At 49.5% G+C, this 17,285-nt stretch overlaps 1 protein-coding gene across 5 annotated transcripts in view; it reads right to left on the bottom strand.

The window, feature by feature from the left end:
* Positions 1-17,285, bottom strand: part of Cables1 (Cdk5 and Abl enzyme substrate 1) — a 110,920-nt gene that overhangs the window by 20,521 nt on the left and 73,114 nt on the right. For 4 of the 5 annotated variants that reach the window (XM_016007802.3, XM_076554730.1, XM_076554731.1 and 1 more), the window contains one exon: positions 3-99. In XM_016007802.3, the coding sequence (XP_015863288.2) occupies positions 3-99 (97 nt within the window). Of the gene's footprint in view, positions 1-2; positions 100-9,382; positions 13,554-17,285 lie in introns of those variants that run through there. The other variant, XM_076554733.1, reaches the window with a different exon arrangement.

Here is a 17,285-nt window from a genome sequence, read left to right as displayed (position 1 = left end):
ACCTTCCCATCAGCCCCCAGCTCCACACCATCAAGGCCAATGATCTCCTTCAGGCTCATGGCCCCTGCTGACTGTCTCCCTCCATCCAACTTCAGGTCCCTAGGAAGCACAAGCCAAGATAAAATGCTTTTGTGTGTTTCCCAAAGAACGACGCTCGCTGTATGACGGCCGGACACTGAAGAAATGACCGGGGGCGGGTGGCAGCTCCGGGCGTCACTCTCTCCTATCACTTTCACACAAGTGACATCCAAATGAACACTCAGGAGGAAGCGGACCTTGGGAGCCCCTGGCTACCACCACCCTCCACACAGCCTCTGTGTTTTCAGACACAGGGCATTTCCTGAATGCTGGGGACAGTGGGTCTCTGGGATCTGGTGCTGGCTTCTTTTTGAAGTTGCTAAGATCACCTCTCCTTGTCACTCTTCTTTACCAGATGGGACAAATCAATGACTTCAACAGCGACCAGGTATCGCTGGCAATGAAAGGTCAATGCCACAGTAGTTAGGCCGACCACCTTGACAGCGAGAGTCCTCTCCTCAAAGGAGAGCCCCGGGAGTGACATTAGCCTTCCAACACTGTGGCACAGTTTCTAAAGCCTTCCACCGTCACGCTTTTGGTTGCGATGATACCATTAGCCCATTTTACAGAGGAGGAGGAAATTGAGGCTTGTCAAGGCCACCAAGAGAGCAGATTGTGTATTGAATGTCCTTCCTAACACATAGCACCACCCTGGATATGCAGGATAGGGTCACTGTGACTACGTCCAGGTGGAATTGCCCACTGTGTCGGGGGGTGAGTCCCTCCAGAGTCACCTAGTGCCTTTCTGACTACAGTCTGGCTCCTGTGGCCGGGCACTCTGCATTAGTCAGTACAGGACGAACAAGGCGTGCAGGGTTTTCTGTGACACTCCAGGGTTCTACACTACAGCCATGTTTGGGTCCTGCCTTACAGCTTCTGTCTGACACACAGTGCTTGCTGGTGGTGTCCATGTGAGACTGACAGCATGCTCATCATGGGACCTGGGTGGAGACTCCATAACCAGAGACTGGGAATGTGGACAAGTAATGTGGAGGGGCCAACAGCAACCCAGGGGAGAGAGAGGAGAGAGCTGGGGAGTGACACAGGGAAGCGAAGGGAAAGAACTCCACTCTCGACACAGGGAAGGCAGACATCCCCGGCCCAGCCACTGCATCGATCTATGGGCATGCCAAGCATGTCCCAGCTCCTTGAACGGGGAGTCTCATCTGGAACAGTCTTCAAAATCAACATACAGACCTTCTGCACCTAGCAGTACTGCATTTTTGAAGCCATTTTCTTGAGATGGATCACCTTGCCCAAAATGACATCAAAGTCACACAGGACAAAGGCAAACAAATCTCAGAACTCTGTTTATAAGGTCCCCCCCTCCCCGTTTCCCTCCACCCTTCATCTCCCCCCATGAACATTATCAATCAGTACTTCTCCTCTCTGTCTCCCTCATGAACACTGTCAATCAGTACTTCTCTCTGTCTCCCTCATGAACACTGTCAATCAGTACTTCTCCTCTCTGTCTCCCTCATGAACACTGTCAATCAGTACTTCTCCTCTCTGTCTCCCTCATGAACACTGTCAATCAGTACTTCTCCTCTCTGTCTCCCTCATGAACATTGTCAATCAGTACTTCTGTCTCCCTCCCATGAACACTGTCAATCAGTACTTCTCCTCTCTGTCTCCCTCCCTCATGAACTGTGGGAGCCCGTTCTCGGGTTCCTCGTGGCTTTACCCAGCAGGTCCGAATAGAGGATGATCAGGACCACGGGCCTGAGTGCAGGTGTCTGAGATGGTCTGCACTTGGCTGTGCTGGGGGAGGAGGTCTTTTGCTCCACCCCTTGGCGTCTCTATAAAAATCCTGGGCCAGAGACAGTCGGGCCCGTTGGAATAGGTTCCAGGCCCTCTCGAGGCTATCCTTTATTTTCTATCTGTTTATCTCCACAACATTCTCCGCTATAAATCCTTCTATCTAATATTTCCTGCTGCTCGCACTCAAGAAAACTCTGGGAAGCTGTGGGGTTGGTGGGTAAACGCCCCACAGAATGGCGCCCAAACAGGGACTAAAGAAAAAAAGGGACTAAAAGAAAAAGGAAAAAAAGGGACTAAAGACAAATGAACAGGGACTAAAGAAAAAAAAGGGACTGAAGAAAAAAAAAGGGGGAACAAAAAAGGGAGGACTAAAGACAAATGAACAGGGACTAAAGACAAAGTAATAGGGACTAAAAATAAAGGATAGCCTTGAGAGGGCCTGGAACCTATTCCAATGGGCCCCGACTGTCTCTGGCCCAGGGTTTTTATAGAGACGCCAAGGGGTGGAGCAAAAGACCTCCTCCCCCAGCACAGCCAAGTGCAGACCATCTCAGACACCTGCACTCAGGTCCGTGGTCCTGATCATCCTCTATTCGGACCTGCTGGGTAAAGCCACGAGGAACCTGAGAACGGGCTCCCACAGGTCCCCCCTTCTTAATATATAAAAAAAGTAACTATTAATGGTTTACAGCAATCTCCATAGCTGTTACACCTCCCAGTATGGGAGTAGAGGATAATATAGATGGCATTTCTCTTTTGAATTAGGTCCAAGGTGATCACAGCAGTCTTAGCTGCCTCAAGCCCTTTCTAAACCAAAACTCTTAAGGCGACTACAAACTTAAAGAATCCCTTAGCTTCATCATTACCATTAACAGGTTAACATAAATATCACTATACATAGTCACAATTCTCTCAATCTTACAACTCAAAGCAAACTCTTAACAGAAACATTTGAATTAGCATATATGGTGCTATATATAGTTAACAATTTTCTCCATCTTACAACTTTAACTCAGTCATTTTTCTTGTTAACAGAACATAGGAAAAACTTCGATGTATTCACATCAAACTTAAACATTTCCTCAACTCCACAAAACCAGGGTACATTAATATCAATAGGTTTCTGCGAACATAATTCAATCTTATAGCTCCTCCTTTTCTTTATAATTTTTAAACAAAAACTCAAACCTAGTTAGAGGAACCCAAACTTATACAATTCCTACAAACCCATATTGAAAAGCAATATTTTCGATTAACACTTTGAAAACTTAGCAAAACATCCAAAAGCAGTTTCTTCATAAAACTCTTTACACACTTTAAAAGTAGTCTTAGTATACCCCATTTTTGCCTCAGGGAGAAATTACTTTCTCCTGCTGCTTGGATTTGGCATTTCAGCTGTCCCCAGTTCAAAAGCTTCCATAGGAAACTTTTTCTTCCCTATAAGCTCAGAAAAGAGCTTTTTTACTACCCGTAAAGCCCAAAGAAAGATTTTTTTCCCCCAGTTTGCTTTCAAAGCCCCCAAAGTTAGAAAATTGAAGAGTTTTTCTGTCTAGTTGCCTTACTTATTTTTTCCTACACAATCTTACACTTCTAAGTTTTTCCTAACTATATTACTACCTTACTTATTTTTCACAGGTAGAATTTGAGAAAGGGATAGAAGATAGAAAATTTTGACAGAAGAGAATTTCGCTGCAGCATCGGACATCCTTCCAGTCCGCTTTCCTTTTCTCTCGAGGATAAAACCCCTGCCTCACCAAAAATATATATATATATAAAATATATATTTTTTTTTCATAACACCGGCATGCCTTTCCACTGGCAGGGCTGACTCAGCACTTTCACCAAAAACTCTGTAATAAAACTATTATTTTCCTTTATCTTTAGTCCCTATTACTTTGTCTTTAGTCCCTGTTCATTTGTCTTTAGTCCCTTTTTTTACCTTTTTCTTTTAGTCCTTTTTTCTTTAGTCCCTGTTCGGGCGCCATTCTGTGGGGCGTTTACCCACCAACCCCACAGCTTCCCAGAGTTTTCTTGAGTGCGAGCAGCAGGAAATATTAGATAGAAGGATTTATAGCGGAGAATGTTGCGGAGATAAACAGATAGAAAATAAAGGATAGCCTCGAGAGGGCCTGGAACCTATTCCAACGGGCCCCAACTGTCTCTGGCCCAGGGTTTTTATAGAGACGCCAAGGGGTGGAGCAAAAGACCTCCTCCCCCAGCACAGCCAAGTGCAGACCATCTCAGACACCTGCACTCAGGCCCGTGGTCCTGATCATCCTCTATTCGGACCTGCTGGGTAAAGCCACGAGGAACCCGAGAACGGGCTCCCACAATGAACATTGTGAATCAGTACTTCTCCTCTCTGTCTCCCTCATGAACATTGTGAATCAGTACTTCTCCTCTCTGTCTCCCTCCCTCATGAACACTGTCAATCAGTACTTCTCCTCTCTGTCCCCCTCATGAACACTGTCAATCAGTACTTCTCCTCTCTGTCTCCCTCATGAACACTGTCAATCAGTACTTCTCCTGTCTCCCTCCCTGCCTCTCATGAACATTGTCAATCAGTATTCTCCAAGCCCTCCCCGTGTATGTAATTCCCAACATCAAGCTCGCCTCCCCTGTTTGGGGGCAGAGCATAGCAAGACTCAAACTGTAACAAGGAACTGGGCTGTGGTGGCACATGCCTTTAATCCCTGCACAGATCTCCGAGCTGGAAGCCAGCCTGGTCTACAGAGTGAGTTCCTGGACAGCCAGGGCTACACAGAGAAACCGTGTCTTGAAAAACTAAACCAAAAAAAAAAAAAAAAGCAACAAAGAGGCGCAAGTCATCCAAACAAGGACTTCAAGAATGTTCTAGGCAAGGGAACTGCTTTCATATGTGTCTAAATCCTCTCTGATGGAGACCTCTCTCCTTGAGCACAAGGGTGTCCAGGATTATGTGTGTGGCTTTCTCAAGATGTTGTGCTGGTGCTGAACCAGCGGCTAGGAAGACAGAGCATGCTCGAGAAAGAGAAAGCAGGGTCTATGGAGGTCACCAGGTCCCCTGGAGCTAGGTCCACCCCGAGGGATGCCACCTGACTGATCTGCCTGCTACATGAGCTACCCACAGTGCTTCTCAATGGATTTAGCAATCAATGTGGAGGCCAGTGCGCTGTGGCACTAGCTGGGGGCTGACATTAACAGAAAGGTAGGTGCCATCTTCTGAGGGGCTGGGGCGGGGGCAAGAAACCCAGGGGAATGACTATTAAAGCCAACCTGTGTGCAGAGGGCCTCAGGAGTGTTTTCTTTCATGCTCCATCTGCACAGCATCTCTTAGGTAAAGAAACTGAGGTGTCTCCTGGTGCTGTGTGACTCATATCAAATCCCTCCAGCTGCCCTTGGGTTGTTTGTACTACTGAGTCCTCAGGACAGCCTGGCTCCAGTCAGTTGTTAAATGCGCACAGCACAGTGGACAGAGGCGAACCAGCCATGCCTCTTCCCACACCCCTTCCCAGTGTCTCCCACAAGGGGAAAAAGCTATAACAAAAACTGTATCATACAGGATTCCTCCCAGGAGCCGACCCACAATCCCTATGCAGAGAATCAGAGATTCCCATATGGACCCAGGAAATTGTCCAAGTGTCCAGGGACATTGGGTCCACAAAGAGGTCAGGCGAGGCTCCACCCTGCGTCCCTCCCCACAGGAATCCACCTATGTGACCTGCTAGCATTTCCTCCTGGCTTTCCACTACGCCATTATACCTTCTAATATAATATTCACTGTGCCTGGACCAGGGCCAGGCCAAGTGAGAAAGTAATATAAAGACGAACCTTCAACTATGCCTTGGGTCATCTATTGTTCAGGATGGACCAGTGTCACCCAACAGAACTGCTTTCCCAGGCTGGAGGTGCTCTCCATCTGCACCGTTCCATACAGTGGTCACTGGTCACATGGGAACATGGGAAATAGGATCTGGTTAAGAAAGCTAATTCTTCAGTTGTATGAACCGTGTGTGTGTGTGTGTGTGTGTGTGTGTGTGTGTGTGTGTGTGTGTGTGTGTGTGTGTGTGTCTCACTCTACAGCCTATGCTTGCCCACGATCCTCCTGCTTCAGCTCCCAAAATGTGGGGGTTAGAGGTATGTACCACCATGCTCACATTAAACGTATAAAATTTTAATCAACTTAATATAAATGGCCACTGGTGGCTAGTGGCTACCATATTGGGCTAACTTTTGGTGCTTTCCTGTCAGGACTGTGGCTTCAATTCATTTGTAACTTCCATGATAAAACCACACAGTCACATGCAATGTGTTTAATAAATGTGGACCGGGTCTCCCCATTTTCTTCCCCAAAGTAGTCTGGCCATTTGCTGTCTGTAGCCTCAGGGATGTTTACCTTTCAGGCCACAGCTCACGGAGGAGTCATGCCAGGCATCCTAGAGGTAGAGGAGCAATGAGAAGAGCAGGGTGGCCCTCGGTGGGGAGGTAATGGTGGCCTTGGGGTCCCTCGGCTTGACATTCTATCGGTACTCCTAGACTAAGTGTTCCCAGCTGTAATCAAAACCCACAGCTGCAGGTGGTACAGGGCCCCGGCAATCTTTGGGCCTGGAGGCGTCTCGGGGGCGGGGGCGGGGTTTATAGTAGACTGCTGGCAGTATCAGGGCACACCAGTGACCAATGACCAGTGTGTGGGTCAATGTGTGAGCAGTGATCCCTTTGGGGGTCGAACGACCCTTTCACAGGGGTCGCATATCAGACATCCTGCATATCAGATATTTACATTAAGATTCAGAACAGTTATGAAATAACAATAAAATAATTGTATGGTGGGGTTCACCATAACGTGAAGAACTTTATTAAAGGGTTGCATGTACTTGGAAGTTTTCCTGTTTCCCCCTGGGTCCGCAGCCACTCAGACCCAAGTAAACAAACACAGAGGCTTATATTAATTAAAACTGCTTGACCATTAGCTCAGTCTTCCTACTGACTAGCTTACACTTAAACTCAGCCCATTTCTGTTCATCTATATGTCGCCATGTTTTCCATGGCTTTACCTATGTGCCTTTACATGCACGGCGGGCTGGTGGCTCCTGACTCAGCCTTCCTCTTCCCAGAATTCTCCTTGTCTGCTTATCCCGCCTATACTTCCTGCCTGGCTACTGGCCAATCAGTGTTTTATTAAACCAGTGTACAAGGGCATTATCTACAGCAGTCACAGCATTAGGAAGGCTGAGAACACTACCCTAGGCCTTGCTTCATATAGTCACAGAGACTGGAAAGAGAGGGTATCTGGGATCTGAGTTTCTCGACAGCCTTGTGTCAGGGGAAAGAGGGAGGACAACAGAATGGAAGAACTAAAGGATCTCCTCAACTGCAGCTGGCACACTCATATGGCAGCCACGCGAGAACACTACTTTGTGATGTTTGGGATACACGTTTCTGTGTATTCTCTCAGGCTGTCACTGGAACGGGTCATGGTTCTTGGTGGGAGCGAGTTAAGAGCACATACATATACATATATGTGCCTGGAGTCACAGCACAGAAAAACAAAGCTCATTCATGACTTTCTGATGATCATTGATTTTTTTTTTTTTTTTTGGTCTTTTTAGGATATGCTCAACAGCCCAGGCTTGCCTTGAAACTCACTTATGTAGCAGGAGGGGGCCTTGAACTTCTGGCCCTTCTGTTTCTACCTCCCAAGGGCTGGGGTCACAGGCACGCACCACTATGCCCAGTTTTCTGTGGTGCTGAGGATTGAACCCAGGGCTTTGTGCATGTTAGGCAAGTGTTCAACCAGCTGGGCTCCATCCTCAGGCAAGTCTGCATTTTCTTTCCTGAATTTATGGGTAGCAATTGTCAGGGTCTGAAAACACAAGGGTGCAGATCATCTTCTCTGGGTCGGGTTTTTCCTGCTAAGTGCTCCAATAAATGTCACTGAAACCCGATATTAGCACGAACTGCAGGAAATTGCCCTTTTGGAGCCATGCTTGACTGACATAATAACAGCAATTTCACAATGGCTCCCTGATATTTCAGATAACTGCCTTGGCCTGGTGTGTGAGCGCAGATAGAGCAACAGAGGCCTGGGCGTTGCCGGCTGCCGTCTCAGAGGGGACTGCAGAAAGAACTGTGAGTTGCATGGATGTACCCAAAACAATCTTTAAAAATAATATCCAGGGGAAAAGAACTAAGCAAAAGCCTCAGGAGAGCAGGGGTAAGATCCCAGTGTGTTCTAAGATCATTGCTCTAAAATCTTATAAAATGTTTTTTAAAAGTATCTGTGGACTCACATGCCAGCCTTAAACCCGCAGTATGGACAACACAGAGCAACAGCTGGATGAAGCCATTGAAAGCAGATTCAAGCTGGACTTTCTTGGAAGAGCCTACAGGATCTTCCTTTAATCCCAGATATATGCAGGGTTCAAATGTTAATTTACTGAGACTCCGACTATTTTTAAAAACCAAAAAGGCACTGGGTGTGGTGGCATACACCTTTAATCCCAGCATTAAAGCAGGCAGAGGTAGGCTGGTCTCTCTGGGTTCTAGGCCAGCCTGGGCTGTAGAGGAGACCCCGTCTTTAAGAAGCACAGCGAGCTCAAGCGCCGCTTGCAGGATCCCAGATTTGCACATTAAGGCTTGAATGTGGTACGTTTGCCCAGGGACAAGTATGGTTTGCAAGGTTGTCGGAGAAGATCTTTCTTACTTCTACAGGAGCCGTAAAACACTGGTGAAGAGCCAAGGGCAAGTGGGTTCTAATTCCTGTGGCCCCAGCTCCAGGGCACTGCAGCTTAGACTGGCCTCCCTCGCTCAGCTCAATTCGCAGGCCACGCAAGCTTGAACAGTTTGCAAACGCAGGACCAAGACAGCAATGGAACCAGTCAGTGGGGGAATGGGAGGGGCTGGGGAGAGGGCCAGGGTGGGGCTAAGGCAAGGTGAGAGGGGATTACAATAGGAGATGAAGGCATGTTTGGGGGAGACAGCCAAGCAGCACTTATACGCTTAAGAAAAGTAGGTTGGTTCATTTGGGGGCTGCAGCGTTCTTCACAGCAGTGTGCCACAGTCCTCAGCAGGAAAGTCCCTAGACCTCAGTCTTAGCTTCAGCTGCTGCAGCATAAAGCAAACACATCACATTCCACCCTTCAGTCATCTGATCAAAGCCGACTGTCAACCTACATTATCAGGTTCGCAAAGGTTATGCACCTCCCTTAACCATGGCATGGCCAACTCCCAACTCTATCTTTTCTAAAAGCCTCGGCTGACTACCATTAATGCACAAAATTGATCTTGGTAGGAAAACAGGATTCCCCACCAGACAAGAAGTTCAGGGTCCTTTCCCTTAGAGGCAAAATCAACGCACCAATCTAAAAAAATGTAATTGCGAGCCAGTGTGTGAAGGTGCTTATAATTCAAGCCAGCTAATTGTGATTCCCAGGACATGTGTAAAAGGCAGGAGAGAATCACCTCCACAAAGTTAACCTCTGACCCCCACATATGTGCACCCCCACATCATGCACACACACCTCACACAATAATACTTAAAAAAAATAAACAATTGAATACTTACACCTGGGAAGTAGATGGGGAAAAGCATGTGTGATCCAAGTAGGTACTTTCCGAGGCTTTCTGCTCCTAGGATTGGGCTGTCCTGACCTCTACCCATGGTGATATCTCTAATGGTGCCTTAAGCGCAGACTCATGGGACCATCTGCGAGCACCACCCAGGAACTTGCTCTTCAAAGGATAACAATGGCTCAAACACTTGGATATGTAAATAATTTAAGAGCTAATTAAATATTAACAGGATTTCTAGACTCTTCAAAAAGGACAGAGACTGGGAGAAAGCAGAGCTCTGAAAACTGGATTAGCAAAGGAAATACCACTTGTAAATGAGTCTTAATTAAGAGATCACACGTCGCAGGACTCCAGGACACCAGTGAGTGTTAAGAAACCCCATCTGTAGTCTGCTGTAATTTGGATCTAAAATGCCCCCTGAAGGTCATGTGCTAAAAAGCCTGCTCCCTCACCTAGTGTACTCCTGAGAGGTGGTGGAGTCCCGGGGAGGGCCCAATGGGAGACCTCAGGTCAGGAGGTGGGCCCTAGAAGGGGATACTGAGACCCCCCTCCTTTTTAGCGTCCCTGCCATGAGATCCATGACTCAGTTCCAGCACCTGTAGTGAGTGAAACATGGACTGAAAATGTCTGTGTGGGTGCATGTGCATGTATGTAAAAACCACAGGACAACTTTGTGTGTTGTTCCTAGGAGCAGTCCAACTTGCTTTTGAGGCAGTGCTTCACTGGCCTGGAGCTAGCCACATAGGCCAGGCTCACTGGCTACAGAGCCTAGGGGTCCACTTGTCTCTACCTCTCCAACACACACCACCGCTCCTGGCTTTTTCATGGGGCGCCAGGAGTTGAACTCAGGTCTTCCTGCACAAACTATGTCCCGGCCCCAGACTGAGACTTAATAACTTAAGGTCACTGTCTCTAGTGTTTGTCACAGTTGCGGAGCTAACATGGCCCCTTCAAGTGCAGTTTCACCTGCTCACATGGCAGCAGTTACCCACCAGAGTTCAAAGTCAACAAACAAGGCCACAGCACACAGAAAAAAAAAAAGGGCAGCTTTTAGCTGAGAAATCTTGGCCCCTCAGACCCAGCACTTCATGGGTAAGTCATCCCCAGAAAGGCGACAGGCAGACAATGAAGGGGTCTTCATGGAGCTTACACCAAAATCTCTGTCTAAAGGCAGCTCTTACACGGCCAGATAATGGAATGATTCACCCATGAGATCATCCAGAACCAGTCGCGGGTGTGGGAATGTGCTTGGTATGAGGAAAGAAACAGCCTGTGAGTGTGTAATTTTCCACAAGAGGAGATGTTTCTGGGGCGAGTGGCCCCGACCAGGCAGGGTGCATGCAGGCTTGAAAGCTCTCTAAGAATAGAATTTGTTCTGTGTCACAAAATGGTCAGTTTTCAGGAAATGAACCCAAGCAGATGACCTCATCTGATTGCCTCATGCCAAAGCTAAGGACACAAACGCCATGTGGAAGCCGTTGACAACTTAGGACACCCCCAAGACACCTTGCACCCCACTGAGCAATCCAGCCTGCTGTGTCTGTAAAAAGTGAATCCAGTGTCTGTTGCTCAACCACGGACTGCCATACAAACGGCTGTGTCCATACCACAGAATCTGTCTTGGCCAGAATCCTCCAGCTTCTTGGTTTTCACAAGACCCCCAAACAGCACATTAACCACCCGGTCAGTCTCACTTTCTTTTGCTCGGACACCTAGGCAGACTCGCCCACGGATGTCGCATATTTCAGGAAACAAGCCCTTGGGCACAGATGCCAACTCCTTTAGGCACAGAAACAATGCTGGGATAACCTTTAACATTCTGCCTACTGTCTCTCACTCACTAGTGCACTGTGCTCCAAAACTTCTGAGCTGGCTGCAGTCTGGAACCAGAATGCATCTTTCTAATGGAGGCAGTATCATAAATGGGGATTGGCCACACTACACCCTTATTTCAGCCTCTAATGTAAGTGAGCCAGCCCCGAAGTACAAGCCAGAGCTCTGGCCTCATCTCTGCAAAAGGCCAGTGGGTGAAGGAGGAGAAAGACACTGGAGGAAGCTGAGTCTCTTGGTTCCCTGGCTTGGGACTGACCCTTAACTGACAGTTTGAAAGGTCAAATTCACACTGTTCTACCTTCCTCTCGGATCTGCCTCTCCCTTCCCTGCACTGAGCCTTTCTCCTGGACCATTCCAGCGTTCACCATGTCTTCTGTTTCCACGTCTAACTCCGTAGATCCTCTGTAGCACCTAGGGGTTCCACACCTGGTCCCATGGTGGGGGCACCAAAGCTCAGGGGTGCAGGGTAGGGGCTAGAGGGTGAGAGGAGAGCAGTCTCAGGTGGAGGCACCTGGCTGTGGGGGTCCCTGAACCCAAGTCCTTGTTCAGGGAACCATCTGTGGGAGGCTAGCTCCCAACTTTTACAGGGTTCCTATGAGGAGGAGAGGAATAAGAAAATACTAGATAGAAAGATGGCAGAGAGAAGACAGAAACACAGGATAGCTTCAGGAGGCCCTGGGTCAATACCCAATGGCCCCTTCTGCCTCTTCAAAAGGGCTTTTTATAACAATGCATACCACACAGCCAAGTGTAGACCCTTCCACACAGCTGGTAACCATGCACATGGTCACGTCATCCCCTCACGTAGCCCTGTTGGGTAAGGCAAGCTCAGATCTCACTAGGAAACCTCTGTGGGCTCTCACACATGGCACACTTGTTTACGAAGCAGGGGAGAGTCCAGGAAGTTGTGTGCAAGTCTTTTTATGTGCTAGGAGTCTCCAGGCCTAACTGCAGGTCCATGCTAGAAAGGGGTGGGCACTGACTAATGTGAGTAAGGGCCTCGGCAACTACGCACTGAAGGATGAGGAATGAGGAGCGAGTTTAAACTGGGGACTCTTCCTGAGAATGGCACGGTTTATGAGCCCCATAGGAGAAGAGTGCCCACGGCAATAAGAAGACTTGACATTGAAGTCGGAGAATAGATGGGCCACAGCTGCTCCCCTCCTCTATTACTGTGCCCCACCAACCTGCACACCTGAACAAAAGATCAAAACCACCTCTGCTGTGCCCTGTGTTAGTGAAACCCCTAGAGGGAAAATCAAGACTGGAAGAAAATGGACCAAAATGTTAGCAGTGGCTTTGCCGAGGTCTGGCTTGCGAATTTCGATCTTATTTTTATGTATTTTCTAGACTTGCTTTAACATGCATGTGCCAAGAGGAAAAAAATTAAAGAATAAAAGAAAACCTGAAGATGAACCCATAGCACCCGTGAACCACACTGCCGGCTGATTCACTGCGAGCCAGGCTGGATCTCATCTGTGACTGGACAGAAGGGACCTCCCACTGATGAATCCCAGTGTCACCACAGCCTGGCAGGGGCTCTGAGCCATCTCACATGAACACTCTGAGTCCCCTGAGGTGGACGCTGCAGGCACTTACAACGATGAGTCAACTGGGGTGGGCAGCTGCCAGCTCCATTCCCAGGCCAACCCCTTGCCCGGCCTCAGGTGCCATGGGCACGGATCACCAAGATGGCTAAGGGAGGAGTGGACTTGTCCCCATCCTCTTTAGGACTGGACTCCATGTAAACTTGTGTTGTCAGAACAGCAGGGAACCGTGAGGTGAAAGGTGACAGCTCACAGGATGTCGCTAAAGTCCTTCCAGCTCCTGTTTGATCTGAAGACGCTGCCTTTGTTGAACCAGCTGCAACTGGCATTGCTGGAGTTATCCGCCATTTCACACATCCTCTACAGATGACCTCAAGGGCACTCGAGAAGAGCGCCTTTATGTCCGGGAAGGGCTTCCATGTCCTCAGAAGTCCTCCGTTCACTAGGCTCTGCCTGTCTGCTGCTGTGTGAGGCGTAACCCACCCGTGGTGACTATCAGTGGAACATCAACCTCACACCGGGGTGATTTGAAAGAAATGGGCACAACCCAGAGGCCTCTTCATCCAAGCAGGTCGGCAACCCCGCATCTTTCTAATGCATGCGCTCAGAGACGGCTGTGTGGCCTCTACAAAGAGAGAAGCAAGGACGACCGGGTGTGCCTGGGATGCACGAGGGAAGGAGGACCAGGACGAAGTGCCCCCTCTCCAGAGCACTGCCCTTGGCAAACTGCCCCCCTCTTCTACCTATGCTGAGTTCCACTCAAAAGGCTGTTACTTAAACAGAAGCAGGGTACAGCTGAAGGAAAAGTGGGCTGACCTGTGTGTGTGGGGGGGGGGGCAGGTGCCATTTATCTTTTGATCTGTTTTAGAGACGTTCAGGCCACCAACTCTGACAAAAGCCAGTGGGCCTAGGCAAAGACAGCAGAAGTCACGTGACCTTAGCAACAGGCCTGAACGCTCAGCACGGATACTTGCCATACCAGTGAGGCAAAATGCAGTCTGCCCTGGCTGTGTGAACACTGGATCATCCGGCTGGTGAGCACAGAGGGGGGCCTCGCTGGGGTTCACCAGAAGCACATGGATGTGGCGTGAGGCCCTCTAGGCTCAGCAAAGTTCTTGCCACTGCGACAAAGCCACTTGGAGGGAAACAAGGGCCATGGCCCAATCAGTTCACCTTGTTAGTCCCTTCAAGGCCATCTGTCCAGCTTTTTGTTTCTCTGGAGATGCCCCCAAGGACCAAGTGCCAGGTCAACGGTTCCACAGAATACTGGCTCTCACCAGAGCATACTGCCTGTCTGCATTTGGTAGGCCAGTGCTATGCTTCCCCCATGGAACAAGCAACGCCCCAAGCCTGGAAATGCAGCCCTTGTCTATGTAGGGGCTGGACAGGGGCCTTGGGTTCAGCGAGGAAGAACAACACGATGATTCAGTATGAACTCCCCACCCCCTAGAAGGCTCATGTGATTCGGTGTGGGGTTGCTATTTTGAGTGGCTTTGTAAAGTTTGGTTGGTGGGACCTAGGTGGGGGAAATGGGTCGCTGGGGAAAGGGATGTTCTTGGAGGTTATATCACGTGCCTGGCCCCAGACAAGGAGACAAGAGCACGGGACTCTCAGAACAGTCACACAGAGAAACCACAGATTTGAGCTGGGGTGAGAGGCCAGTGCCAGTGTTGAGGGAAGGACCGAGCGGGCAGTTCAGGGGTCAGTGGATGACTGACCGAGCGGGCAGTTCAGGGGTCAGTGGATGACTGACTGGATGGACAGTTCAGGGGTCAGTGGATGACTGACTGGATGGACAGGTGCTGCCACCTGCAGCTGAGCTCAGGGCCCCCGACACAGCTGCTTGTGCTGGAGGATCCTCCTTGGGTGACTGGAATCTGATCCGCAGTAGTCTTGAGGGGGGACACACCTGCGGGGTGGAAGTTCTCAGGGATCCCTGTTGCCTTGGGGATTCCTTCTGGGGATGACGTTGAACTGGGGGCTTCATTGGCCTCCCCAGGTTCAGTGTGAACTCTAGTGGAATCTTCAGTGGACCACTGTGGCAAAGACCACAGGCTCCAGAAAGACTGAAAACTACATTTACCAGATCCCCAGAGGTGGCCCAGGTTTCCTCAGGGAGAAGTGCTCACGTGAAGCCTATTGGAGGAAATGAGTCACCCCTGGGCAAGACAGCATGGGCCCCGAGGGGAGGATGCCGAGGGCTGGAGTGTGTGGTCCGGCTCCAGGAACAGCTACTCCTCCCTCTTTTCACAGCCCCCTCAGACTGAAGACAGAAAATGCTCAAATGGGGAAATTACTTTTCAGTTAAGATTCCATCCAGAGCAGGCACGGTGGCACATACCCACAATTCCCATTACTCAGGAGCATCGTGAGTTTGAGGCCAGCCTGGGCAACATAGCAAGACCTTACCTCAAAATAAAAATAAGTAAGTAATCCAGGCTGCAGCTGTGGCTCAGTGGTAGGGAATTTGCCCATCATGCATTAGGCCCTGGGTTCAGTATAGGGAGGGGGAAGTCTGTCCACCGCTACCTGGAGTTGCTCCTGGAGATTTTAAAGCCATAGGGTAAATGAGCATCCCTCATAGCCTTCTGAAAGCCATCACCCAACAGCTTGGTCACCAAAGCTCCCAGGAAGTGACCCCTGGTGTGACTCCCATAAACACCATCAAGTCTGGAGACAGCAAGTCTAACCCAGAAGGGTGGCTGAGAAGAGGCCAGCTGGGGCTAAGTGCTGTGGGCTGGGCTATCCCACAGCCATGGACACAGTCCTGCTACCCTCTGTCTGCACTCTCTTTGGCTGGGGTTGCCCAGTCCCACTGTGTCTCATCCCTCTCAAGAAAATGATAACACAGGGACCTGTCTCACCCGGTCCTCAGAAGAAGGAATGAGCACACACACCTGGAAGGCACTAGGAAACGGCCCACACTGCTGTTTTAGCCCGCAAACCTCCAGCTACACCCTCTGAAAACCATACTATGCCGTTCTCTCCAACAGCTTTCCCTACACATCAAGGCAGTCTGAACTTGGGGACAACTGTCACATAACCAGGTCACCTGCTGGCACTGGAAGGTCTTGGAGACTCCTAACACCAGCTTAGCACAGACCTGAGCGCTGGCAAGTACTTTGAGTACTTCACTGTTCTCAATCCTTGGGGATCACCCAGACCAGAAAACTGCCCAAACTCACCCCACCTGTGCATGTTTTGAAATCTGAAAGTTTAAAAAGGCCCATGCAGAATAACTTTTCAGGTGAGTGCTAGAAGCCACTGGCTGCTGACAGGTGGCGAGTGTGAACCACACGCCTCACTCACAGTCTCTTCAACGAGACTTACCACTTCCACACCAGCCACGCAGACTTGGAGACAACCACTGGCGCCCATGGCCGCTTGGGAGATGTGAGCCAAACATTCCAAACAGGAACGTTAAAAGAATGGAGTGGGGGGCTGAGTGATGGTCCTGTGAGAGCTGGGTCTGTCCCACGACCAGGACTCCTGGCAGGACTTCTGATTTCTCCCTTACCGGGATGGAATACTTGCTCAGAAGCAGGATTCCAGCTTGGACATGGCTCTATTGAATTCATGGCCGTTAACCATGCTGGAAGCTGACTTATCCTCAGACATCTTTGGAAGTCCACGGAGTCTCAGACGTTTCTGTGTCCCCAAGGGCTCACACATCCAGCTCAGTACACTTGCACTGTCTGTCTGAATTCTCTCACTTCCTTCTGGGCTCCACTTGCCCTCAGCATTGGGCAGCTGCTTAGGACTCAACTGTCGGGTGGCTGTTTTGATCGGTAGGAAGTTTGTGTCTAGGCTCGATAAGAAGAGATATCTTCATGTTCATTATGCCCGCTGCCTTGAACAGTGCCTGGCAAGCGGGAGGTACTCTCTAGATTCCAAGAACAGGATTGAATCCTGCTCTGCGCTAGTGGGGCCTGAACATCTACACAGGGAAGGAGGAGAGGTGGGAAAACCGAGAGGTGGGTGGGGCCACAGATTTTACTCAGCCAAGGATTCTGAAGACAATTCAGGGGCAGTAATGTGTTCTCCACAGGGGACTCACGCACACTGGGGACCACAAAGGACTGAATGCAAAAACAATAAAAAAAATGGACGGTGAAACCTCTCCTAAGATCGATCTGTCAGCATTGCTCAACTGATACCAGGTGCCAAAATCAGTGTTCACTTCAGGTGGAAACAAAAACACGCACAGAGCTTCAGGGCCACAGCAGATGAGGCAGGGCGAGCCAAGAGAATGGGAGGTGGAGTTGGGAGGCTGCCATGCTGAACAAGAAGCCAGAAAACACACCCAGGAAGACAAGGCTGCCTATCTGAGAGATGCTTGCCCCGAAAAGGAGGTTCAAGTACACGCAGAGGAACTACTGAGTTTCCTGTGTTTGTGATCTTGTGCTGACGCTAGGCGTACACAGCGTCTCCTCCACTGCTGTGTTGTCTGTATTCCAGACTCAACATGCCCTCGTGGCCTGGTCCACACATGGGAGCACAAAGGAGACGCGGGAA

This window comes from Peromyscus maniculatus, chromosome 19 (genome assembly GCF_049852395.1).
Source record: "Peromyscus maniculatus bairdii isolate BWxNUB_F1_BW_parent chromosome 19, HU_Pman_BW_mat_3.1, whole genome shotgun sequence".
NCBI lineage: Eukaryota > Metazoa > Chordata > Mammalia > Rodentia > Cricetidae > Peromyscus > Peromyscus maniculatus.
Note: the sequence above shows the minus strand (reverse complement) of the source record. Positions and strands in the feature narration are given on the sequence as shown.